This window comes from Grammomys surdaster, unplaced genomic scaffold, assembly GCF_004785775.1.
Source record: "Grammomys surdaster isolate TR1022 unplaced genomic scaffold, NIH_TR_1.0 125793, whole genome shotgun sequence".
Taxonomy (NCBI): domain Eukaryota; kingdom Metazoa; phylum Chordata; class Mammalia; order Rodentia; family Muridae; genus Grammomys; species Grammomys surdaster.
This window is the reverse complement of record NW_021620624.1, coordinates 708,612-733,355: the sequence shown is the minus strand read 5'-3', so window position 1 is coordinate 733,355 and position 24,744 is coordinate 708,612. Positions and strand designations below refer to the sequence as shown.

Here is a 24,744-nt window from a genome sequence, read left to right as displayed (position 1 = left end):
CTTAAATCTTTATTTAGTAATTAGCACACTCAGGCGGGTAATTTATTACATCTCTAAATATAAATTTCCTCTTTACCTCACACGATTGGAAAGGCGCTAAATGACAGTTTGTAAAATGCCTGGCAGTTTAGACACAGTTAATTGGAGGCTAGTTCTGTAAATTGAATTAAGGTAATGCATTTCCGTTAGGGAATGTGTATCCAGGTTATACAAAGAACTGCAACTTCAAAAAGCAAAACAAAAACAACCAATCCGGCTGTTATGATGGGAAAGGGGGAGGGACGTTTAAAAGAGAGGGAGAGGAAGGGGGTAAAGAATTTGGACATATTTCTCTAAAGGAGATACACAAATGCCAATAAATAGACGCATGGAAGGATGTTCAAATCAAAATCAAAAGCACTTTTTTTTTTTTTTTTTTTTTTTTTTTTGCTTCTTAAGACAGGGACTCTTTGTGGTCCTGGCTATCCGGCAACAGATCAGGCTGTCCTCGAACTTAAAGGTCTCTGTTGTGATGAAAGGTGTGCGCCAACAGGCCTGACCCATGGATCGCTATTATTTTTAAAAAGAAAATAAAGTTTGGAGGGATGCTGGAAAAAAATAGATCCTTTTTATACTGTTGGTGGGGTAAAAAAGTGCAATGGTTGTGGAAAACTAAAAACAGCTAAAATAAAATCTATATAAGCTAGTAATCCCATTTCTGAATATCGAATGCCAAATAGCTGGAAGTGGGATTTCAAAGAGATACTTGTACAGCCATGTTCATAGCTGCATTAGCAATAGGCCAAATAAAGAATGGTCCAAGCATCCATATACATATGAACGGATATACAAAAATGTGGTATGTGGATATTCCATTACTCGGCCTTAAAAAATAAATTCTGTGACCATTATACTAATGAATACACCATTCACATAGAGACAATGCTATAATACAATATATAATTAATTATAATTAATATAATACAATAATGTATAGTTATATGATTGCACTTATATGAGGTACCTAGAGATCAGTGGTAGTTTATGACTGAAACCTCAGCTCTTGAGACACTGAGACAGGATTTTCACGAGTTACAGGCCAGCCTGGGTGACATAGTGAGTGAAGTTCTCTTTCAAAATTATTTTTTCCGTCTTGACCTTGTGTGAAAGAAAAATTAAACAAACAAACAAACAAACAAACAAACAAGACAAAGAGAACAATCCTTTTCCACGCAGGAACTGATGAGTCTAGGAACTGTTCCTTCGGGCTCCTTGGTCCCCGGCCGGTTTAGAGTCATAGAGGAAGTAGGCGGCCGCGCGCATTGGCGCGAGTCCGTGGGGGTGGGATTGGCGGCCGCGCGGCGAAAGCCCCATCCCGGAAGTGCTTACTGGTCGTCTCCATGCGCCGGTTCCTGGGCGTAAAGCCTAGGCGCGAGGCTCAGACTAGCAGGTAGTGCGGACAGAGAGGGCCCTGCCTGCTGGACGTGAGCCGCGGCGTCCGCAGGACCAGCCCCAGGCAGCATGCTGCTCCTGCCGAGCGCCGCGGAGGGCCAGGGCACCGCCATCACCCACGCTCTGACCTCCGGTACGTGCCCACCAACCCAGTTTCCGTCCTGCCTCAGGCGCCCCTACCTCAGCCCTCTTCCTAGCAACCCCTGTGTCGGTAGCCTTGACCCCGGCGATCTGCTCCGGGGCTCGTGGGCCCGTGACGAGCCCCTGTTGCTCGGTACTGTAATTTGAAGTGTCCACGGTTTCTCAGAAAGGGGGGTGGGGGCGTCTTCCTTGTGCACATGTGATGCCTCCTTTCTCTTGGGGCTGCTGACTCATGGAGCGGGCTGAGAGCCCTCCTGTACCCCGAAGACCCCACCTAAAGCAACCCTTGCCTGCGGCGGAGCGATTCTGCTGCACAAACCCACGTCCCGGGAGTGGTACAAAGCCCTGTTAACGCTGTTAAGCCCTTCACCTCTACCTTTGCTCCCGGCTGTGTATTTTAAGTGTTGGAACTCAGAACTTCCTCATTCCACTGGAAGCCCCCTGTGGATGCTCCTGGACTGCTTGGCTTGCGCTAAAGAAGGTTAAAAGTGCAACTTAGCCTCTCGCTGTAGGTGTTTTGGTTTATAGCCCCAAAAAAGTATTTCAAGCGTCGGGTCTCCCATCTTAGTGATCTACATTAATTCCCGTAGCCACTTACCGTGGGCACTTGTTGAATGTGATTTTTAAATGTTTCCCACCGCACTTGTTGTGTTTGTGTGTCTCAGTAATCCTTGTACTGGAGGGAAAGGCTTCAAAGGCAGTTTTGAAAGCCACGCCCCCGCTACACAGCTGGTTCATTTTAATGGTTGACTCCTCTCCTGTGTTAGGTGGAGGAAATCTAATATCATAAGCAAATTAAAACCTGATAAAGAAAGGCTCTTAAAAAATTGTGCACCAAAAAATTGCCCTTTGATTTCTTATGAAATTAAAATTATGATCTCACTGTTACCCTGTCCCAGTTTACCATTTTTGAATTTCTGTTGTACAGATGTACAGTGATTTATTTATTCCATATTACCTTCCCTACAACAGTTTATAGTTTTAAAACTGCATTCAAATATTCTAGGAACTGGATGAGATAGGTTTGTTTCCATCCTGAAATGATTTGATCTATTTCAAGAAATTTACAGTTCTAGATTAAAGCCCTGGAATTCTGGGTTTACATCCAGCCTGTGTTACTAGGACATAGAAGCAGTCCTCAGCATTGGCTTGGAAAATTGTCCATTTCAACAGATTGTTGCTGGGGAATCCTTAGAATTACTAACCATGGGCTGGAGAGATGGTTCAGTGGTTAAGAGCACTGACTGTACTTCCAGAGGTTCTGAGTTCAAATCCCAGCAACCACATGATGGCTCATAACCATCTGTAATGAGATCTGATGCCCTCTTCTGGTGTGTCTGAAGACAGCTACAGTGTATTCATATATAATAAATAAATAAATCTTTAAAAAAAAAGAATTACTAACCATTTTAATAGCTACACTATTAATAATTAAGGTCGCATGAATGTGCAGTCTTTGTTTTCTTGGTGGCTTTTTATCATTTATTGTTTTATTAGTATTACTGGTTCCTCACCCTCCTTTCTCACATCCTCAGGAAAATATTGATTAGCTGCTGAAATTCTTTTCTTTTGCTTAAAAACAATAAATGACCAGTGTTTTTGAGTGCCACACAGCCTGTGTGCAGAGGTCAAAGGAAGAGTTCCTGGAGTCAGGCCTCTCTCTACCCTTGTATGGGTTGTGGGCATTGAATTCAGCTCATCAGCCTTAGTGGTACATTAACTGGAAGAGACTGCTGGAATAAAAAGATGTTACCAATGATAATTTGCTACCTGTGATGCATCTGGTATTTTATAGTTAGTGGTTTTAAAATTATATTCTGACATCATTGTTCTGTTCTCCCTAAGAAATCGTGTTGCCTTGAAATAGATGTGTTCCATGCAATAGATTAAAGTCTTGCTGTTCTCCATCACAGCCTCTACAGTCTGTCAAGTGGAACCTGTGGGAAGATGGTTTGAAGCTTTTGTTAAGAGGAGAAACAGAAATGCTTCTACATCTTTTCAGGAACTGGAAGATAAGAAAGAGTTGTCAGAGGAATCAGAAGATGAAGAATTACAGTTAGAAGAGTTCCCCATGCTGAAAACACTTGATCCCAAAGATTGGAAGGTATTTACTATGCAGAGCTTTCACTCATTCAGAGCATCTAAACATAGGCCATGTTCCTAGTTTTCCCATTAGTATACTGTATTTTAAGGCCATTCAACACGATAGGCTTTATTGCTAAGCCCAGAGTTGGCATAGCACTGACCATGGTATACTGTCTTAGCCATAGCCATGAACCAAGGCTTCAGCGTGAAAGTAATGTCTCTGTGGAGTGGTGATGTGCACCTCTAATTCGAGGACTTGGGAAATGGAGCCGGGGAGGTTAGAAGTTCAAAGTTTTCCTTGACTACATAGCAGTTAGAGACCAGCCTGGGCTACATAAGACCCTATCTTTTAAAAAGCAGACAACAAACTCCAGATCTTCAAAACAGGAATGGCGGTTAATGACATAGAAAAGGGAGAAAAGGTATTCTGAATATATGACAGAATACCAGAGACACATGAGTAAAGAAGGTCTACCACACATGGGAGATGGTTCTTGATAGAGCATTTGAGGGTGCCCTCTGGCCTCCACATGCATGCACACACTCAAACACACGCAAACACATGTCTCTAATACGAGTTTGAAAAGAACTGTTGGCAGTATGGAAAATGAACAACGTTCTGCTACAGGGTTATGCATTGGCAGAGCCTGTTGATGGAGGTGTGTAGCTAGGTTTTTTGAGGGAGAGAGAGCACACTGACGGCAGGAGGGAGTTTGATAGCGTAATGGTAGCCAGGGTTGGGATGCAGACTAAGGAACTTTGCAGGTAGTTTTGTGATGAAATATTAGTAGAACTGTCTTAGAGTTGGTTGGACATTGGTTTGTGGCTCGGTAAGAGTCTTTGGAGTTGTTGGCACAGCAGTGAAGCTATGCATAGCAGTAAATGAGCACTGTATGTGGATACTGTGCAACTTACGTGCCTGAGCTAAATCCGCTTCTGCCATCTGGTGCCGACTCAACCTTGGGAGAGTTGTTGGGCATCTCAGTACCTCCTCTCCCTTGTGGGTGCAGTGTTGATGAACATCTCAGAGGATTGTAATGAAGAGTAATGAAGTGGTGTATGAAACAGGTAACTGCTTAGCGCTTGGTAACAGTGACAGTGAATAGTAATGGGCTGAGTGTGGGGGTGCACACCTATTATCCTTTATTCTTCAAAAGAAGACTGAACATTGAGGAAGATGGGTTTTAAGATGTGGGAAGAATAAAGGATACTAAGAAGGATGTAAGAATGGAGGAAGGAGGCAGACTGGAGATGGGACTCAGCTGGTAGAGTACTTACCCAGCATGCACAAAGCCCTGGATTCAGTTTCTAGCACTCATAAGTCAGATGTGTTGATATACCTGTAATCTCAGCTCTCAGGAGCCTGACCATGAGGATGAGACCAGCCCAGGATATATGAGATCCTATTTTAAAACATGAAGGAAAAATCTTACTAGTTCAGCAAAGGTTTACTGAATGCTATGATCTAGAAACTAAGGGTGGGAGAATTCTGAAGGGGACAAGTCCAGTGTCACTGATTCAAAGGTGTGTTGGCCTTAACCTGAAAAACGACAAAAAACGAGTAGATTTGCCAAGCAGGGTTAAGTATCCTCATTGCTAACAAGAGTTGAAAACGTAAGTGTTAGCAGGTTTGTACAGTGATTAGGAGGGGTAATTGTAAGTATGAAATGCGGTTTCCGACTTTTAAAAAACTAGAGAAGGCAGTAACTTGAGGGCAAGACAGGCTTAGCAGGAGGTTGAGTTGAATGTTAAGATTTTTAAGAGAGAAAGAAGGAAGAGCGGGGAAGTCTTGGAGAGTAGAGGAGAGTCCTTGGGTCAACTTTACATGTTCTGTTGGCTTCACTTAGCAGGTATAAATCAAGCACCTGCCACATGCCAAGAATGTCCTCCTGAGTAGGACAGCATTACTGGACCACAGCTTACATTCCAGAGAGCTGACAGTCAGCAAACCAGAGCTCATGGCTGGTACATTCTGGACAAGCAAATGGAAGAGGGTGATGTGGAAGGGTACCTAAGGGGCTACTTATGGAGTCATGGGGAAGGCCTGTGAACTGAGATTAAGGAAAAGCCTTTTAGGTGAGGTGATAACTTGTAGAGAGTGACCCGAAGGCTCAAAAGATGGCTGCCAGTGAAGGGGAGATCATGCCCACTGAGTGGAAAGCTTGGAGAATCTTGAGTGGAAAAGAGGGCAGTGCCGTCAGTGAACAGGAACAAGGGCAAAGTGATGGCACGGGAGGTTAGACAGAGATGCTCTGGTTCTTTGTGACTCAGAGGAAATTTTCACTAGAGTTAGTTGGGGGATTGTTAGCATGAACAGAGGACTTGCCTGTATCCCCTGATTGGGTGAGAGCCCTGAAGACTAAGTATGTAGTGAGATAAAAAGAAACACTAAGGCTGATCTTTGAAGACCATTAAGAAGCAGGTAAGGGTGACTTAGTATGGCTGTAGGAAGGAGGGAACTGAAGGAGAGAGACTCCTCAAAGATGGAGTCTGCTAGGTTGCCACTAGATGATAGACTCAAGAAGGGTGGAAGTTGATACTTAAGGAAGTAGTCTCAGTATTTTTGGAGTGGGAATGGACAGAACAGAGCCCTTTTGGAAAGAACATGTATGGAGAGTTCCTCAGGAAATTGGCTAGCAGCAGAGTTATGGAGTAGTGACTGGAAACATGGTCATAAGGCCACTCTACAAAGACGAAAGACAATAGCTGTCTCAGTTTTCTATTGCTGTTATAAAGACCGTGGCCTAAAGCAATATGGGGAGAAAAGGGTCTATTTCCTCTTACACTTCCAGGTAACAGCCCATCACAGAAGTCAGGACAGGAACTCAAGGATAGGGATCTGGGGAGGCAGGAAATGATGCTGAACCCATGAAAGAATGCTGCTTACTGGCTTGCTCCTTCTGGCTTGCTCTGCCTGATTTCTTATACCATCCAAGACCATAGATAGGGTCATGGGTAGCATCACCTGCTATGAGCTACTTGATTGTTGTTCCATGCTACAGGCCTTCACCACCTAGGACAGTGGACAGCTTGGGTTAATGCAGCCTTACTACCACTGTTGCTTCCTCAATGTATACATTCACTAGGTTGTTGACCCGAGCAGAAATGAAAGCAAGAACTATGTCTCCAAAGAAGCTGCATCCTCCATGTCTCAAAATTTCCACCAACTTACTCCTCATCTTTCCTGGGTCTACTCTCAGTGTCCGCTGTCCCAGCCTGCTGAGTCTGTTATTATTCTCACTGGGGTTCTGAGATATTCTGGATGAACCTGATTTAAGGAGGGAAGGTATAAAATAAAGGTTTTAATAAAGAAAGGCAGTCTTTAGTCGGGTATGTTCAGAAGATGCTAGGTGTTACAAGGTTCTTCTGCTTGCTTGTTTCTATTTTTTTTAATCTCAGAAAATATCAGTCTTCTCTAGGTTTATGTGCATAAAACATCAGGAAGATTGTATTGTCATCTACAGCTACCTAACTTACATGACTGAAGAGCCCATTCTTGTTTTGTTGTTGGTTGGTTTTGTTTTGTTTGGGTTTTTGTTTTGTTTTGTTATGTTTTGTTTTTATTGAAATGGGGGTTTCTTTGTGTAGCCCTAGCTGTCCTGGAACTTGGATCTGTAGACTAGGCTGGCCTTGAACTTACAGAAATACTCTTCGAGCCTCTGCCTCCCAAATGCTGGGACTTAAGGTCCACTCCATCACCACTTGCCTACGTGGCTGTGCAGAGCCATGCTGTACAGAGCCTCCCTGGATTCTGCTACAGATGCTATTTTTCATTTGTTTGTTTGCTTGCTTATGCTGCTAGAGATTGAACCTAGGCTCATTTCATGCCAAGCAGATGCTCCATGGCTCCAGCCCGCAGCCTCCCTTTGGAAATAGTTTTTCCTGACAGCAGAGCACAGAGGGTTGGGTGTACTCTGTTCAGCTTTTACTCCCTTTTGTGTTCATCAGAATCAAGATCATTATGCGGTTCTTGGACTTGGCCACGTCAGATACAAAGCTACGCAGAGACAGATCAAAGCAGCTCGTAAGTACTTATTTTGAAGTAGTTGAATATTTAATATGGGAAATGTAACCCCAAACTCAGCCTCAAGTACATGAGACCCTGTCTTAGAAAGGGAAGGTGATGGGGGAGCCTCAAGTGTTCTCAGAGTTCAAGTGGAAAGAAAGAAAAAAGATGAAGTTCTTGCAGGAAGAGGTCAGAAACCCTGTAAGAATAATTGCCCATCAAGGAAACTGGTTTTGTTTGTTTTGGGTTTGGGTGGTGCTGGGGAGCAAAGCCGAGGCCTTGAGTCCTGGCCCGCTCTCTGCCACTGAGCTTCATGTCTAGTCCTTTTTTGCTCTGAGGATTTCTTTCAGGTGAGAGAGAAACAGGGTCTTGACTCAGACCTTAGATCACGTCTGCCTTTCTTTTTTTTTTTTTTTTGGTTTTTCGAGACAAGGTTTCTCTGTATAGCCCTGGCTGTCCTGGAACTCACTCTGTAGACCAGGCTGGCCTCGAACTCAGAAATCCGCCTGCCTCTGCCTCCCAAGTGCTGGGATTAAAGGCGTGCGCCACCAACGCCCGGCCACGTCTGCCTTTCAAGTGCCAGGATTGCAGAGGGTTAGGTATAATCACCATGTTCTGGTCTGATTTAAAAATTATGTCTCTTTTAGTTTTGTTTCCAAAAAAAAGATTTTAATTTTGAAAAATTAGACACGTGTATGTGTGTAGATGTGTGGGTATGAGTGTAGGCTTCCTCAGAGGGCAGAAGAGGGTTATCTGATCCCCTGCAGATGAAGCTGCAGAGACTTCTAAGCTGTCCAGTGAGGGTGCTAAATCTCAAGTCTTTTGCAAGAGTAGTTGTGCTTTCAGCTACAGAATCATCTTCCAACCCTACTTTTGTTTATTAATACAATATCTCATTGTGTAGGCCACGATGGCCTCAAATTTGTGGTCCACCTGCTTTACTTAGCTTTCCAGGTGCTGTGATTACAGGTGTATGCCCACACACACCTGGTAGGATTTATGTCTCAAGATTGGTCAGTGTAGCATATGACTTAGATTTTATTAATAAGCACATATTTCAGAGAACAACACACATTAAGCTATGCTACACAGAGTCTCCCTGCTGGCCGGGATAGAGGAGAATGGGAGAGAGAAAGCCAAAGCTTTCACTGGCTGAATGGCAGTGGTTATATCCGGTGCTCTGCAGTGTGAGACCAAATGATCCATTGTTCAGAATGGTACTCAGTCAGTTACTGTTGAATTGTCCGCTGTAATTTGATTCTTCACATTCCAAGATAGTTCGGTTCATAGGGTTATAGGGTTTTAGAGCATTTCTGTGACCTGCCTAATAATATTTAATACTTTTCTACTTGCACTAGCTCTGAACTACTTGAACTAGTGAAATGCCACTTCATAGGTGGAGAAGTGGCTACTATATCCAAGCTGAAAGAAACTCTTGGCCATCAGAAAACGAGTGTCTCTCACAATAGTGTTTTCAAATTGTCCACACATGGGAAACCACTCAAATGTTCACTTAAACACACAAGCTAGGGTCATTTGGTACAGCTGAATACCACTCAGCAGTACAGAACAAGAACAGATTACCAGGAGCCTGCCTGAGGATGTAAGTGAATCTCAAACCACAGACCTGCTAACTAACATACGTACGTACATACATACATACATACATACATATGTACATATTTCCAGAACACACAAAAGCAGCCTGTGGGGACATAATTAGGAAGATGTTGCCCAGTTTAGTAGAGGACGGGAGTTGGCCAAGGCATCCCAGGAAGGAAGTAACCGGCGGGCCTCTCTGTCTTCTGGGTATTGCTATGGCTCCATTATATACACCTGTCTAGACATTGAACTGTACATGTAAAAGCTGAGAATTAGAATTTACTGCTAAAAGTTTTATCTTAGTTGAATGAAATAGATAAAATTTAAGAAGCCTAAAGAAAACAGTTACATTGGAAAGTACATATGATCTTTTGGGCCTGGACAGAGATAAAAGTTGTAGTAACAGATTCATTTTTTGAAAGTAGAATCATTACTATAAAGTTTAAAAGGTTGAAAACTAGAGTTGTATCCTAAGCAGGTTCATTGCCTTAATGTAGTGTATGGTTTTAGAAAATAGTGGGTGCATACGGATGCTTGATTTTATTGTTTTCGTGAGGTGCCACTGAGTGAGGTGGAGGAAGGAAATGGAACAGTGGGATTGTGAGTAGGAAAACAGGAAAGGATAAACTATAGGCCGCTCCAGAATATGTCAGTAAAGGTCACTTAAAATTGGATTAAAAGAAGCTCAAGTTACTAAAATATTACCAAACCAGTGACATGTGATTGATCCTGCAGATAAAGCAATGGTCTTGAAACATCACCCAGACAAACGGAAAGCGGCTGGGGAACCTATCAAAGAAGGAGACAATGACTACTTCACTTGTATAACGAAAGGTAAGAAGATAGCTCACACTCATGGTTTCTAAGAGCAGTGCCTATCATTTGCAAGGCTTGAGTTCCTGTGCATGCCGCATTTCATTTAACTGCCTTATAACATTCTAAAACCTTTTCGTTACATCATGTTGTTTCTAGTAGTTTCTGCAGAGCTTCAGTACAGTAAGGTTGCCTTGAGTTTTAACATCCACACATAACTGTTGACTAGGAATGCAGAATCTCAGGCCTCTCCCAGATTTACTGGTTACAGTCTGCATTTTATTAGCATCCCCAGGAGATAAGTTTTGTTTTGTTTTAAGATAAGACCAACTCCCAGGTGATTCTTAACCATGATTACCTGTAGCTGATCATATAAATACATACTTTTTGGAGAAGGCAGAATATCCCACCAAATTGCCCAGCTATGCTTAAAGTTACTGCATTCCAGGCAGACCTTGTGTTTCTAGTCTTACCTCTTCCTTCCTGGCAGCTGGGACTTAAGGCCTGCATTGTCAGGCCTGGTATGAGTGCTGTGTGTGACGGGACAGAGTCTAAGCTCTTTTGCCATTTTAGATTGCTGTGGATCCACTTAGGGGTTTTACTAGTTTAAATGGATTGGGATGGAGGCGACGCTTAGTGCAGGGCTCTTGCCTGGTGTAAGTGTACAGCCCCCAACATTGCAAAAAATAATTAAGTTGGTTATATACTAGTAAATCACACACTTATTTATAGCTGTTTACTTGGCCATGACCCCATTTGTAAATCAGTACAGTAACTACTATTTCTATCTATTTAGCCCAGACTGACCTCAAACTTGAGCTCTCCCTGTCTCTGCCTCCTCGGTGTTGGACTGTATGGACACAGTGTGATTGTAGGACATGGAGATATAGGACATGGTGTGACACTGCTTTTTAAACAGTGACATACATGTGCACCCTTCAGATTTGATCTCCATGGCCCACCCTTTACACAGTGGTCAAGAAGACTTTAGAACCTTAAAGCATAGCAGTTACGTTTGTGGTCCCCCTCCCTCAGTCCAGGTGCCTTCTGCAGTGGTATTGGTTTGAAGGCAGGGTCTCACTGACTCTAGCTTGGCTTGGTTCTAGGTGACGCATCTTGTCTAGCTGAGAGTTAATATTTTCAGTTGTTCTATAATGGCCTGAAGGAGTGACTTGGGCATTTGTTCTCCCCCTTCCCCTTGGGGGGGAACAGTGTTTTGACACTTTCCCATCCAAAATTTAAAAATTAGAAATATGAAAGCAGCTTTTTAAGCAGAAAGAGATTTTTATTTCCTTCCCCATCTTGTTTTGTTGTGATGTTGGTGGTCAGACCCAGACTTCTCTCCACAGAACTGCATCCCTAGACCAGTATTTGTTTTCTCGTGTAAAAAACAAAACAAAACAAAACACAACGGGTAACCTCGTGGTGGTGTCATGTTGCTTTTTTCTCAGCTTATGAAATGCTATCTGATCCAGTGAAAAGGCGGGCATTTAACAGTGTAGATCCTACTTTTGACAACTCAGTTCCTTCTAAAAGTGAAGCAAAGGACAATTTTTTTCACGTGTTTTCTCCAGTGTTTGAAAGGAATTCCAGGTGAGTTAAAGCAACCCCAACACGTCCCTTTGACCATAGTGCTCAATGGCTGGCCTGTTGTCTTCCACTATTAGTGGCTTTCTTACAAAATCCATCCACAGGCTCTCTTCCTTTCTTCTGCCATACTGAGCCTTAATCAAAAGCACTCTGTCTGCCTTGATAACTAGCATGTGGTGCTGATGTCTAGGTAACAGCACAGCCCTCTGCCTTGTTTCCCCTTTACCTATAACTGCACGGGTACCAGTATTCACAGTTGAAGAAAGCTTTTTGATGTTGTGGGTGAAACCCTGGACAGTGTTGCATGTTGCTCACGTGTTCAACACTAGGCTGCATCTGCAGCTTTGGGTTCTTTATTGGGCATCTTATTTTTATAAGGCTTCTTATTAATATCTTGAGGATTAATACATACTTTATTGCACTAAAGTGAGTTTGAAAATAGTATGCAGTAGTGGCGGTTTTCTGTGTTCTTGGTTCCATTTGCATTGGCGCTGAGTCACCTGGGGAGTCACCTGGGGAGCATGCCTGAGGTACTAGATCTTCCAGTTGCCTCCTTTACTGTAACATCCTGATGCTCCCAGTAACTGCTCTGAGTAGTGATCTGGTGTGATCTGATCCAGGCCACTCTCACGGAAGGTGGTGTAGACAGTGTGGGAGTCTGTATGCTATTTAGTAGAATAGAACAGTGTAGCCACCTCATCTCATAATCCTTTTCAGGAGTAAAGAGTGACGGGGGTGCAAATCCCTCTGTGTTGCTGGACTGTGCCAGCCTACAGGTTATTTTTGTGCTACGTTTTTAAGTGGCAGCAGTGAGTTTGGGAAGACTAGTTGCCCTTTTTCCTAGTTAGCATGCCTGGCAAGCAGCTGCTACACCCTGTACTCTATGGAGTGGAGATAGTCGGGTTGTATTTCACTGTCTCCCAGCCTGCCCTCCCCTGCATTGTGTAACACACCACTTCTGAGAGTTGCAGAGGGCAGAGGGTTGGAAGGGATTAATTAGTAAAAGCTGTTGTTTTTAAAGAACTAGTTGAGCTCTTGTTCAAAATCTTTCATTTGAGTCAAATTTTTGTTTTAATATTTCAGATGGTCAAATAAAAAAAATGTTCCCAAACTTGGTGATATGAACTCATCATTTGAAGATGTAGATGCATTTTATTCTTTCTGGTAAGTGAATACGCTACTTACATGCTGACGTCATTTTTAAGGATGCTCTTTAAATACTCAGTAGCTCATCAGTTCACATTTGAATAGCAGAACTTTTACTAAGCATATGAAATGAATAAAGATTTTCATGCAGTGCTCTGTATCTTCTATATTTGCCTTTTATGACTTTTCAGTCTGCTTTCTATTCATGTATTAATGAGATCTGGCTAACAAGATTGTAGTGAAAAGTAAAAACTGGGAATTAACTCATTCATTGAGCTATCTTTTTTTTTTTTTTTTTTTCTCTTTTTTTTTCAAGACAGGATTTCTCTGTATATTAGCTCTGGCTGTCCTGGACTCACTTTGTAGACCAGGCTGGCCTTGGGATCAAAGGTGTGCACAACACCCAGCTTTTTTTTTTAAGTCAGGGTAATGTAATCTTGGCTGGCCTCAAACTCACAGAGATCCACCTGCCTCTGTACTTCAACTAAAGGCATGTGCTGACACCCCTACCTTATTGAGTTCTTGGACCAGACCTGATGATTTATGGCTTTAGTCTCTGAAAAACAGGCAGGCCAATCTCCACAAATTTGAGGCCAGACAGGACTACATAGTGAGATTCTCTCCCAGTGGAGGGAAAAGCTGAGTTCTTGAAGTAGGTAGTACTATTTACCTATGATTCACTGATTTTCAGTAAACATTAAAAATATGTATATGGCTGTTTTACCTGCATGTATGTCTGCACACATGGTGCCTGTGGAGGCCAGAAGAGGGCATTCATTGGTTGTGTGCCACCATGTGGGTGCTAGGAATTAAACTGGTGTCCTTTGGGAGAGCAGCCAGTGTTCTCAACCACTGAACCATCTCTCCAGCCTTATTGTATGTCTTTTTATTAACTGCTAATAATTACAGAAACAAAGTCATTCTAGATAAAACTAATTAGTTTTGTCTGGTGGAGTAGCTTTTACATTCATATGACAAAGCAGAAATAAGGTAAACATTAACTAAGACTTGACAGTAGCTAACATGAAGACAGGAAAAAAATCTCAGAACACATGTAAGGAAGCAAGAATCTGAGACAAGAGGCTGCAGGAGCTGCAGTGTTTCACCTAAGAGTGATGAGGACTTTAACAAGTCATGCAGGCAAGTGCAGTGCTGGCTTTACAGTTGTGTTGACTGAGCACTTGAGCATAATGTTAGTCTAACAGCAAAAGGGAAGGAAGGGCCTGTTTAGACATCTGATCTGCTTGCCACTGCTTCTAAAAGTAATGTGTATTGAATGTAATCTTACAAGGATTTATTTTTCCAATTCTGTCTTGATTTCCTTTCTGTCTACATTAGGTATAATTTTGATTCTTGGAGAGAATTTTCTTATTTAGATGAAGAAGAAAAAGAAAAAGCAGAATGGTATGTATGTCAGTTGTTAATAGAGGAACATACGCGTGCGTGCGCACACACACACACACATACACACACACACACTCTCTCTCTTGAGCAGAGGACCAAATCCGAAGCCTCGTTTATGTTAGGCAAATGCTACCACTGAGCCATACATCCAGCTTTTCTCTAAAAACAAACAAACAAACAAACAAAAGTTGTGTATGCTAGAGATTAGTTTTAAGACCCTGTATAAGGTAGGCAAGGAAGCTGCATCCAAGCCACTTTATACTTTGATATTTATTTATTGTGGGGGACACAGTTAGTCCTAGCCTGGATATGGAAACCAGAGGACAACTTTGTGGACCCCTGCTCCCAGGGGTCAGAGCCATACCCTTGGGCTTGAAGGCAAGCACTGGCACCATTTTGCCACTCTCCAGCCTTTTAAAAATTGTCTATTCTCTGACTAGTCATATATGTGTGGGATGTCTTGATCATGTTCATCCTCTCGTCTCCGCCCACTCCTCTGCAAGCCCTCGTGCCACATGTGCTCCTCTGTCTGTCTTCCTTCTTTCATGTCCTTTTGTCATTTAGCAAGCATGTGCTTGTGTATAGTTATTTGCTGGATTGTGAGCACCTTACCTGTGGTTGTACCACTGAGGAAAAATACTCCCTTTCCCCAGCAACTTGTAACTGCCAATAGCTCCTGAGTTACCGGTGGCCCCTCCCCTTTCTTCCACCATCCATGAAGGCTGTTGACAGGCTTAATCTTGGGCAGGAGCCTCAGCTTCTGTGCATTCATGACTGCAGGGTCCCAGCATGTTCAGAAGACATTCCACAGCTCCCCTGCACATCCTGCAGCTGCCAGTCTGTCTTCTTCCCATCCTGTGATGTTCCTGAACCCTTGGGTGTCAGAGTGCGGGCCATGCTCGAATGCTCTGCTTGGTTACTCTCAGTGTATTGACAAGTTAGGAGTCTACATTAACCACTTCCTTCTTTCTGACTAAGAAAGCTTCACTAATCCATGGCTATAAATATAAATACTTAGAAGGCAACTTGACCACATTTCCATTTAGCAAAGCAGTAATAGTTGATTCCCCTCTATGACCTTTCCATCCATGAGGTTCTGACCACGTTTACATTATGAGGCATGAGTTCTGTCCTTCAGAGTGGACCTCAAATCCAAATCATAAAGTGGGTGGTTACCCCATAACTGAATAATGGCCACTATCATACCAGTAAGCACATTTTGGTAACAGGGGAGTTGTTTGTTTGTTTGATGTATATTTGTGATTACCTTCATGTATATATGTACACCACATGCATACCTGGTGCCTCAAGAGCCAGAGAGAACATTGCATTCCCTTGAAACTAGAGTTGCATGCTCTAAGCTGCCAGTGTGAGTGCTGGGCACCTAGGTCGGGTCCTCTAGAAGAACAGCAATGCTTCAGCCTCTGAGCCTTCTCTCTGAGCCCTGATACATAAGCCTAGGTGGGGCCAAATAGGTTAGAATACACATATGGAATTGTCAAGGAGAAATAGGGTCAAAATAGTTCAGCTCCATACATTCTTCTCTTGGTTGCTGAAGCTAGTTTTAGTTTTTTATTAATGTGTAGGGAAATTCTTTTTACATGAATATCAGGAAAAACGATCAAAATTAATACTAAATAAAACCACCCTTTAAATAATAGGAATGAGGTATAGTGGCTTCATCTCTTAAGACGTTTACATTGAAATTATAAAGTGTCATGTTTCCAGGCATCTGTGGTACTCGTTTGATATTAATGTCTTGTGTCTTACAGTCGTGATGAGAGGAAATGGATTGAAAAGCAGAACAGAGCCACAAGGGCACAAAGGAAAAAGGAAGAGATGAACAGAATAAGAACATTAGTTGGTAAATATAGTTAATGGGTTTTTCAAAAATTTCTTACATTCTTTGAATGTTACACATTGACAAGATTAACTTATTTTTTTGGGTAGATAATGCTTACAGTTGTGACCCACGGATAAAAAAGTTTAAGGAAGAAGAAAAGGCCAAGAAAGAAGCAGAAAAGAAAGCAAAAGCAGAAGCCAGGCGGAAGGAACAGGAAGCCAAAGAAAAGGTAAGGTAGCATCAGGGCAACGGTGCAGTAAGCTTCAGACAGGCGTGGGATGCCAAAGGCTTCAGGTCCTGAAGGTGGAATAATTAGAAACAGAGTTGAGTACCACTCTGAGTAGTGACTTTTAAGGTTTTGTTATTGCTTGTTTGTTTTAAGATAGGGTCTCACTATATAACCCTAGCCTGGAACTCACTACAGACCAGGTTGGCCTTGATCCCACTGAGATCTGCCTGCCTCTGCCACCACACCCAACCTGTTTCTGACATTTTGAGACAGAGTCTTACTTTGAATCCCAGCCATGAGCCACTTATGCCCAGCTTGTGAGTGAATCTTAACAAGTTGGCTAGGTGTCTTACAACATACCCTTACTAAATGAACAAAATATATCATTTTTTAAAATCCATCAATTTTCTTTTATTTCTTAAGTTGTTTTGTTTTATCTGAGGCAGGGCTTCAACTATATAGTCTTGGCTGCCCTGGAACTTGAAGAAGATCTGCCTGCCTCCGCCTCCAGAGTGCTTGGATTAAAGTTGTGCCCACTACACCCAGACTTAAGTTATTTTTAGCCAGATTTATTTTTATTTGACTTCGCTGTATGTGTGAATGTCTGTGCTATTATATGCTATATGTGTACCCATGCCTGATGAAGAAGAGGACATTAGATGCCCTGAAGATGGAATTAAGGCTTGGGAACCAAACTTGAGTTCTCAAGTGTGCTCTTAACCTGCTGAGCTATCTCTCCAGCCCTTGCTTTATTTTTTAACTGTCTGTTTTATATTTTCTAATAGGTAAAATTTTATAATTTGTAGAATTTTGTCAGCTCTCTTTAACTTTAATTCATCACTAAGTTGATACCATCTTGTTCTAATTCATCAAAAGACTGAACATTTAAATAAGATCATAAAACATTGAGAAGCACTAGTTTATTAAATAATGATTTTGCTCATCTTTTCAAAGCAAAGACAAGCTGAATTAGAAGCTGTACGGTTGGCTAAGGAGAAAGAAGAGGAAGAAGTTAGACAGCAAGCATTGTTGGCCAAGAAGGAAAAAGATATCCAGAAAAAAGCCATTAAAAAGGAAAGGCAGAAACTTCGAAACTCGTGCAAGGTATGCCAGACTGCTGGGGCAGCTGCTCACATGAGCACTCTTGATGAACCGTGAAGGCGCTTCCTCTTCACCATGACAAACACACATGCACACTTTATGTTGAAATGCATATTTGGAGGTTTGCTCTGTTTTTATTTGGTTTTCTTTTTCTCTCTCTCTCTGTGTATGTGGGCACACATAGCGATGGTCCATGTGTGAGGGTCAGCTGACAACTGGTGAGAGTCAGTTTCTCCTTACAGTGCAGGCAGGCTTGGGGCAAGTGTGTAACTACCGAGCTCCTCCAGCAGACTGACTGAGCATCTCATGGAGCCGAGCCTTGAACTGTGACTGTGGGGCCCTTTGTACCTGTAGCTGAGGCAACAACCTCATCTCAAAGCTCAGACAATCAGTGAGAAAATTTGCAAGCAGTACTTGGCACACTTCTGCCCCTTCTGCCCCTCCTCCTAAGGCCCCAACAACAAATTGAGGTACCATTCCACCAAGGTTCACTCTGGGGAGCCAATGGGTTTTTTGGCCTTCCTTACAGATCATAGGTGAGGGGTTACTAACAGGCTACACCTGGAAAGCCTTTCCCCACCAGGGATGAGGGCTTTGCCATAACCACATAGACGGATCCCTTTCCTCAAGGTCTCCTCTGACCTGTATACTCTGGCCTCTCCCTGAGGCTCCAGGAAATTACACATGGCAAGTGTTAGGGAGTGGGTGGATACTCACGTGAGACTCCTGTGACCCTCCCAACCCTCCATGAAAAAAGAACCGTCGACAAGCCTACCAGGGATAATCCTTTTATAATAGGGCACAGCTGAACCCCTTAAGATGACAGGCCATGGCTTGGACTAAGGTACAAGTGTACATCAGTGTACATCAGCCTGCAATGTGAATTTGATTTAAAAAAAAAACCGCTACTCAGGAACTAAGAAGGTTGAGTACTACTTATAGAGTACCATAAGTTAGAAGAGAAGCTCTCAGTACCTGTTGTATTGCCGTTTCCCAACATGAGTTGATTTGACCAGACAAGAATGTAGTTTTAATTAACAGTCCTTGCCCTCAAGGGACACTAATCAGTAATGACAAGTAAGCAGGCACCCACACTTCAAGATGAGAATCAAGAATATGGAGAGACCAAAAAGGTAATAAGCAAAGAAGACTTTCTCTCTCTCTGTTGTAGGATTTACCCCTGACACTAGAGGTGGGGGTGGGGGGAGGAGGGAGGGAAGGAAGAGAATGTTCAGAGAATGGAGACAAGTGAGGCTTGGAGAGCAGGGGATGCTGAAGAAGAGGAGGAGCCAGGTTTGAGGGCCATCATGTGTCTCACCAAAGGGTTGAAATCTGCCAAAGGCTCGAGTCTGATCCTAATTCAGTTTTGCTCAGGGGCTCATAATACACGAGCCAGAAAGAGTACTTGGGATCCATTTGTCACAGTCCAGGTTAGAGTACTTGGCCTGGACTAGGGTATAGACACGATGGAGAGGATGAAATGGATGGAGCGATAGTTCTGAAGCAGGACAGGCTGCTGCCTGTGGCCTCAGCTTGTGTGATGCCTTTAGCGGAGTGAACTTTTCATGTGCTTTCGTTTTTTCCATGGACTTCTAGGAGAAATGACTTGCTGTTATGGAAGACAGGGGAACAAGAGCTGAGGGAAAGTGATGGGTCTAGTGTGTATCATGTTGAGCCTGTTGGGACACTGCAACGGACTCTTGCATGTGCAAGTGTAGAATTCTTACAAGCAGGATTACTACAGACTCATCAACATCTTGATAGCACTAGAAACCATGCAAGTAGATGAGATTAGCCTGGAAAAGCCTGGAATTGGGAGATTGTGGGGGTAAGGAGGAATACCCTAGAAAACTGCAGTAAGTGAGGCACTGGACTACTCACAGAGATACCTGGTGTAACCTGACAGATAGGAGAAACACTGTTATTGTGGAAGCCTGGGTGTCCGCCAGAAAACTGGCCTTGGGACTTTAGTAAGAACCATATTCCATGGGTTAAAAGAAGCAAGAAAGAAATGGAAGACGTGACTATTGGAAGCAATTTACTGTCTAGAAGGGTTTTGTTTTGTTTTGTTTTTTTAAAGATTTATGTATGTTTTGTTTTGTTTTTTATGAGTACACTGTAGCTGTCTTCAGACACCCCAGAAGAGGGCATCGAATCCCATTATAGATGGTTGTGAGTTACCATGTGGTTGCTGGGAATTGAACTCAGGACCTCTGGAAGAGCAGAGATGATCCTTAACTGCTGAGCCATCTCTCCCATCCCTGGGAAGGCTTTTCTAGCTAATTCTTTGTACATTCATTTACATTAATCTGTATATGTATAATCTTCAATTAATCAGATTTTTCCTAATAGCTTCTGTTATTTAGCATATTATAACCCCTTTTAAATTTCTCATATTTAAGTTTTCCAGTAGATTTCTCCACTTAGCACATTTAGATAGCTAAGCAGCAGATAGCTGGGGTGGAGAGGGCTGTCAATTTCCTGATCCTCAAGTATCTGAGTAATTACTGTGAGTTGACAGCACCATGGGTATTCTGCACTGTCTCTTCTGATTTGCTCCCACCCTAACACTTGGTATTAACACCTTTTATCCCCTGAGAATAAGCTGGTGTGCACACAGAGTTAATGTGTCCATTCCCATCCAGAAGCTCTGGGAAGGACGTGCTCTGTGCTTGTGTTGCTGATATGCTTGGCTGTCTGTAGTGATAGAAAACGGAATCATTTGCATTGTACTTCTAGAGCTGGAATCACTTCTCTGACAATGAGGCAGATCGTGTTAAAATGATGGAAGAGGTGGAGAAACTCTGTGATCGGCTTGAACTAGCAAGGTATTCTGTGGGACTGCTCCTGACAGACATTTCTTCAACACTTTGCCCCCATCTCCACATTTTTTTCTTTTTGGTATGTGTGCGTGCTCACATGTCCGTGTGTGTGTGTGTGTGTGTGTGTGTGTGTGTCTTGAAACTGGAGCCCAGCGTTTTGTGCACGCTAGGTAAAGGCTCTGCCGTGGGGCTACACTCCCAGCTCTCTCTCTTCTGTAGCTTACAGTGCTTGAATGAAATACTGGCATCATCTACGAGAGAAGTAGGAAAAGCTGCACTTGAAAAACAGGTAACAGGGTAAACCGCTTCTGCTTCTATTTGCCATTGAATTATTTTACCTATTTCTTCACCTGCTACATAGGTTACAAAAGGCAAAGATTATCAGATTTTGTGTGTGTGTGTTTCCCACTATATTTAGTTTATATTAAGTATGTTGCTGATTTAAATTAAATTTAATATGCTGGGGGGGTTGTTTTTTTAAGACAGGAATTCTCTGTGTAGTCCTGGCTATCCTAGAACTCAGTCTGTAGACCAGGCTGGCCTTGAATTCAGAAATCTGCCTGCCTCCCAAGTACTGAACTTATAGGCATTTGCTACCACTGCCCAGCTGGTGCTTTGTATTTCATTGTATGAATATAGCATGATTGTTTAGCCAAGATCCATAATGGGTATGTTTTATTTGCACAGTATATAAACCATATAAAATAGTAATCTGTGTGTAACTCATTCAAACTTGGAGATCCGCCTGCCATTCCCTCCGGAGTTCTGGGATTAATAGTGTATGTCACCACTGCCTGGCTAATATACATTTTTTTAATCATGTAGTGTTTAATTTGGAGTCTTCTGCACATTAATCATAGGTTTATATTTTTTTAAGTATTGGGTAAAATTTGTTTTGATCATCCCCAGAGTATTTCATAGGATAATATTTATAAGCAAAAAAAGGTCTTTGTTCTGTCTAATCGGTAACTTTTATTTTAAGCAATTAGGCAGGCCTAGAAACTGAATTTAGTTCAATAAGTATTGGTACTTACTATACTAAATAAAATCTGATAGTCCTATTATATAGCACTGTGCATGCGTAGTAGTCTGGGTGCTTTTTGGGAATATTTAATGTTATCATTGTCAGAAAGGAATTCATAGGACAGTTATGTTGAAAGAAAGACCCTGAGGCTCAAAGGATGCAGGGCATACAATAAACACTAAATGCTCAAGTAAGTCGACATGTGAATAGTAAGGGAGGGCTCAGTGGAGGGTTTGAGCCAGCTTTGGAGAGGGACGCTGTTAAAATGAAGGTTGAGAAAGGACAGGAACTGTGAACAGGTAGGAGAAAATTATGGAAAGGGAGACAGGAAAATAAGTTGATTCAGACAAGTAAAGCAAAGTTGAGTTTTAAAGGCTTACATGACCAGTTCCCATGCCCACAAGATCTTTCAGTTGGCAGGAGGTTCAGTGCTACACTATCTGGTATTGGTGAACAATACATAAGACAGATAAAAAGTAACTAATTTTTCTGTAAGAAAGACAAGAATCAGGAAAATGCTTCAGAGTTCGAATTATAGGAACTTGATGGTTCTGAGGGACTGAAGGAGGGATAAGTCACAGGTGATTCCGAGACAGTAGCCTATAGGAACCCCAAGTCACATAAAGGTTTTTGTTTGTACAGATTTGAAGTTAAGTAGGAGAGCATTGTAAAGGGTAGAACTCCAAGATAAGACAGACCACTTTCCTGCATGCTTACATTTCCATAGAGAAAGAGCTTGAGAGGTTTGAGGTAGCTCGTATGTGAGTAAGCAAACGCAGTCACCTTGCTAGTGAGTGCAAGGGCAGTTAAGGCTGCGGTTGCTTTTCATCCCCTAACCCAAGCAGTGGGGAAAGGCTGGGTGAAAGCTGATGCGTGCCTTGAGTTGTGCCTACGGAGTGTAGGGTCAAAATGAGGCTGCATTAAGTTGAGGACCACAGCACCGCAGTCAGAAAGGCGGTGAGGTCACGAAATGCTTTCTAAGACTGACCTACCTGTACCTGTGTAGATAGAAGAAGTCAATGAGCAGATGAGGAAAGAGAAGGAGGAAGCTGATGCTCGCATGCGGCAAGCATCTAAGAATGCAGAGAAGTCATCTGGCGGAAGTGGGAGTGGCAGTAAAAATTGGTCAGAAGATGATCTGCAGTTATTAATTAAAGCTGTCAATCTCTTCCCTGCTGGGACAAACGCAAGGTACTTGCTTTCATGAAAATTTCCAGTGTGCAGTGGGGCCTGGAGGTAACTAAGTAGCAGCCTAACAGAAGCAGGTAGAAATGAGCTTGAGTGTAGAAAGACTACCTTTCACTAAGTTCCATCACAGTGGGAAATGTGAGAACTATGTGCATTCTGAACTTCTGCACCCACCCATGGAGCACCTCTCCTTACATACAGCAAGCTGCGTTCCACGTCTCAGGAAAGTGAACACTGCAGCTTAGGCGTGAGCTGCTACTGTTGGCCTCTTCTGCTGTGCCTTGTAGTAGGGGCTGGAGTGTATGGTGGAGTTTCTCCTTTGCAGTCTTCCTTTTTCTTGATTTTTCACTCAAACCAGAGCTTATCTCAAAGGCTAGGATTCATACTCCAGCTATAGAGATCCAGTCTCCCTCATTCTGTATGAGCAAATTGAGAGTCTTGTTTCTAGAGTGATCTTTCCTTTTCAAGGGTATGCTAAACCAGCAGTGCAAATATATATTTTTTAATCTTAATGTGAGTAAAGTGTCGCTCTTTTCAGACACATCAGAAGAGGGAATTGGATTCCATTATGGATGGTTGTGAGCCATCATATGGTTGCTGGGAATTGAACTCAGAGCCTCTAGAAGAGCAGTCAGTGCCATTGCTACAGCCCCCAAATATGTTATTTCTACTGGGCTGAATTTAAATGAGATTTACAGATGGTTGACTTGAACCTATTAAGACAATGTAAACTGGTAACTAACAGCATCACTAACTTAGAGCTCCTTCTCTAGGTCTTAGAACCATAATCATAGCACTAATCTCTACAGTAAATGTGTAATAGTTTTTGTTTAACTTTGTTTTTCCTTATTAAACTTACATACTGGTTTCTCTAGGTGGGAAGTCATTGCTAATTATATGAATATACATTCTTCTTCTGGCATCAAAAGAACTGCCAAAGATGTCATTGGCAAGGCTAAAAGCCTCCAGAAGCTTGGTAAGTTAGTTTTGAGAAACCAGTTTGTTACCTTGAATACATTTTAAAAGTAATTTTTAAAAAGTAATTTAAAGTAATAAAGACTAGGTTAACATTTTAATATGTTGGTGTTTTGTTTGTTTTTCATTTCTCAGACCCTCATCAAAAAGATGACATTAACAAAAAGGCTTTTGATAAGTTTAAAAAAGAACATGGAGTGGCCTCTCAGGCTGACAGTGCGGCACCGTCGGAACGATTTGAAGGTAAGTGTATTACTGTACACAGAGCGCTGATCAGGATTCCAGGCTACCCAAAGATGTAAAGCCTGGGATCTGTCTAGAATGATTGGAAAGTGACATTTAGCAATCTGAAAGGGACAAAGCAAACACTTCTAACCTGATAACAGGTTCACTTAACTCTCCATTAGTTGGGAATAGCAGCTCTTCAGAGATTCCATTAGAGGAAGAACTGACTTTTCAATGGATACTGCTAACAGGGTGATTTTGGGACATATGAGCAAATAACACTTCAATACACAGCAAGGCTCATTTCCTGTTCTAGAAGACGTACAGTAGGACTAGCGAGACGGCTCAGTGGGTAAAGGCATCTGATGGCACAGGCCTGACACAGGTTTGTGTTCATTTCTAAGGACAGCCCACTGCTAGCTCTCTGACCTCTATGTGTATATTCTTAAAGAAAAACATAGTGAATTATTTGAATACAGAAGTTACTATCTTGTATGTAAAACTTAATCTCAAATGGTTCAGAATAGTAGATGTCTCTATGTATAGAAAAGGAATAAGCAAATACTATAAGATGTTCATATTTAGGAAATCCAGAGTATATGAGGGTTCTTTCCTGAAATACTTTAAAATAAAAAGTTTAAAGCTGTTACGTAGCTATTATCTATGTTCTCGTTAATTGGATCACTCTGAACTGTTTCCACCAGCCTGCTAGGCAATATTTTTTTTTTTAAATTGTCAGTGTTATGAAACGTTTTCTCTGTGAAAAGTTGTTTCACTTTAATGTGTTTGTGAGCCTTCAATCGTTCAGCTAGTTTTTCCAGAACATAGTCCCCAAGTGGTCTTGGAGTAACTATGTTCTTTGTCTGGCTTATTATCTACAGATTAAAGTGTTTGTGGGATGTGTTTTGCAGTGCTGGAGAGATGCAGGCATTGCCTGTGCGAGGCAGGCGTCGCATCACTGACTTACAGTCCCAGCACAAGTCACAAGGATTGTGATTTCATAGGAATCTTTTTTCTTTTCTTTTTTTTTTTTTTTTTTTTTTTTTTTGTTTTTTTAGACAAGGGTTTTCTATGTGTAGCCTTGGCTGTCCTGGAACTCCCTCTGTAGACCAGGCTAGC

General features: G+C 42.2%; 1 protein-coding gene across 1 annotated transcript in view; it reads left to right on the top strand.

Annotated features, from left to right (window-relative positions):
- Positions 1-1,365: 1,365 nt before the first annotated feature.
- Dnajc2 (DnaJ heat shock protein family (Hsp40) member C2) overlaps positions 1,366-24,744 on the top strand; it is a 25,484-nt gene continuing 2,105 nt past the window's right edge. Inside the window, exons 1-15 of the mRNA XM_028789178.1 lie at positions 1,366-1,564; positions 3,486-3,676; positions 7,606-7,681; positions 10,001-10,099; positions 11,530-11,671; positions 12,752-12,832; positions 14,153-14,218; positions 15,991-16,082; positions 16,169-16,290; positions 17,245-17,394; positions 20,131-20,219; positions 20,433-20,502; positions 22,244-22,428; positions 23,301-23,401; positions 23,536-23,643. Of these exons, the coding sequence (XP_028645011.1) occupies positions 1,501-1,564; positions 3,486-3,676; positions 7,606-7,681; positions 10,001-10,099; positions 11,530-11,671; positions 12,752-12,832; positions 14,153-14,218; positions 15,991-16,082; positions 16,169-16,290; positions 17,245-17,394; positions 20,131-20,219; positions 20,433-20,502; positions 22,244-22,428; positions 23,301-23,401; positions 23,536-23,643 (1,636 nt within the window). The 5' untranslated portion in view covers positions 1,366-1,500. The remainder of the gene's footprint in view (positions 1,565-3,485; positions 3,677-7,605; positions 7,682-10,000; positions 10,100-11,529; positions 11,672-12,751; positions 12,833-14,152; positions 14,219-15,990; positions 16,083-16,168; positions 16,291-17,244; positions 17,395-20,130; positions 20,220-20,432; positions 20,503-22,243; positions 22,429-23,300; positions 23,402-23,535; positions 23,644-24,744) is intronic.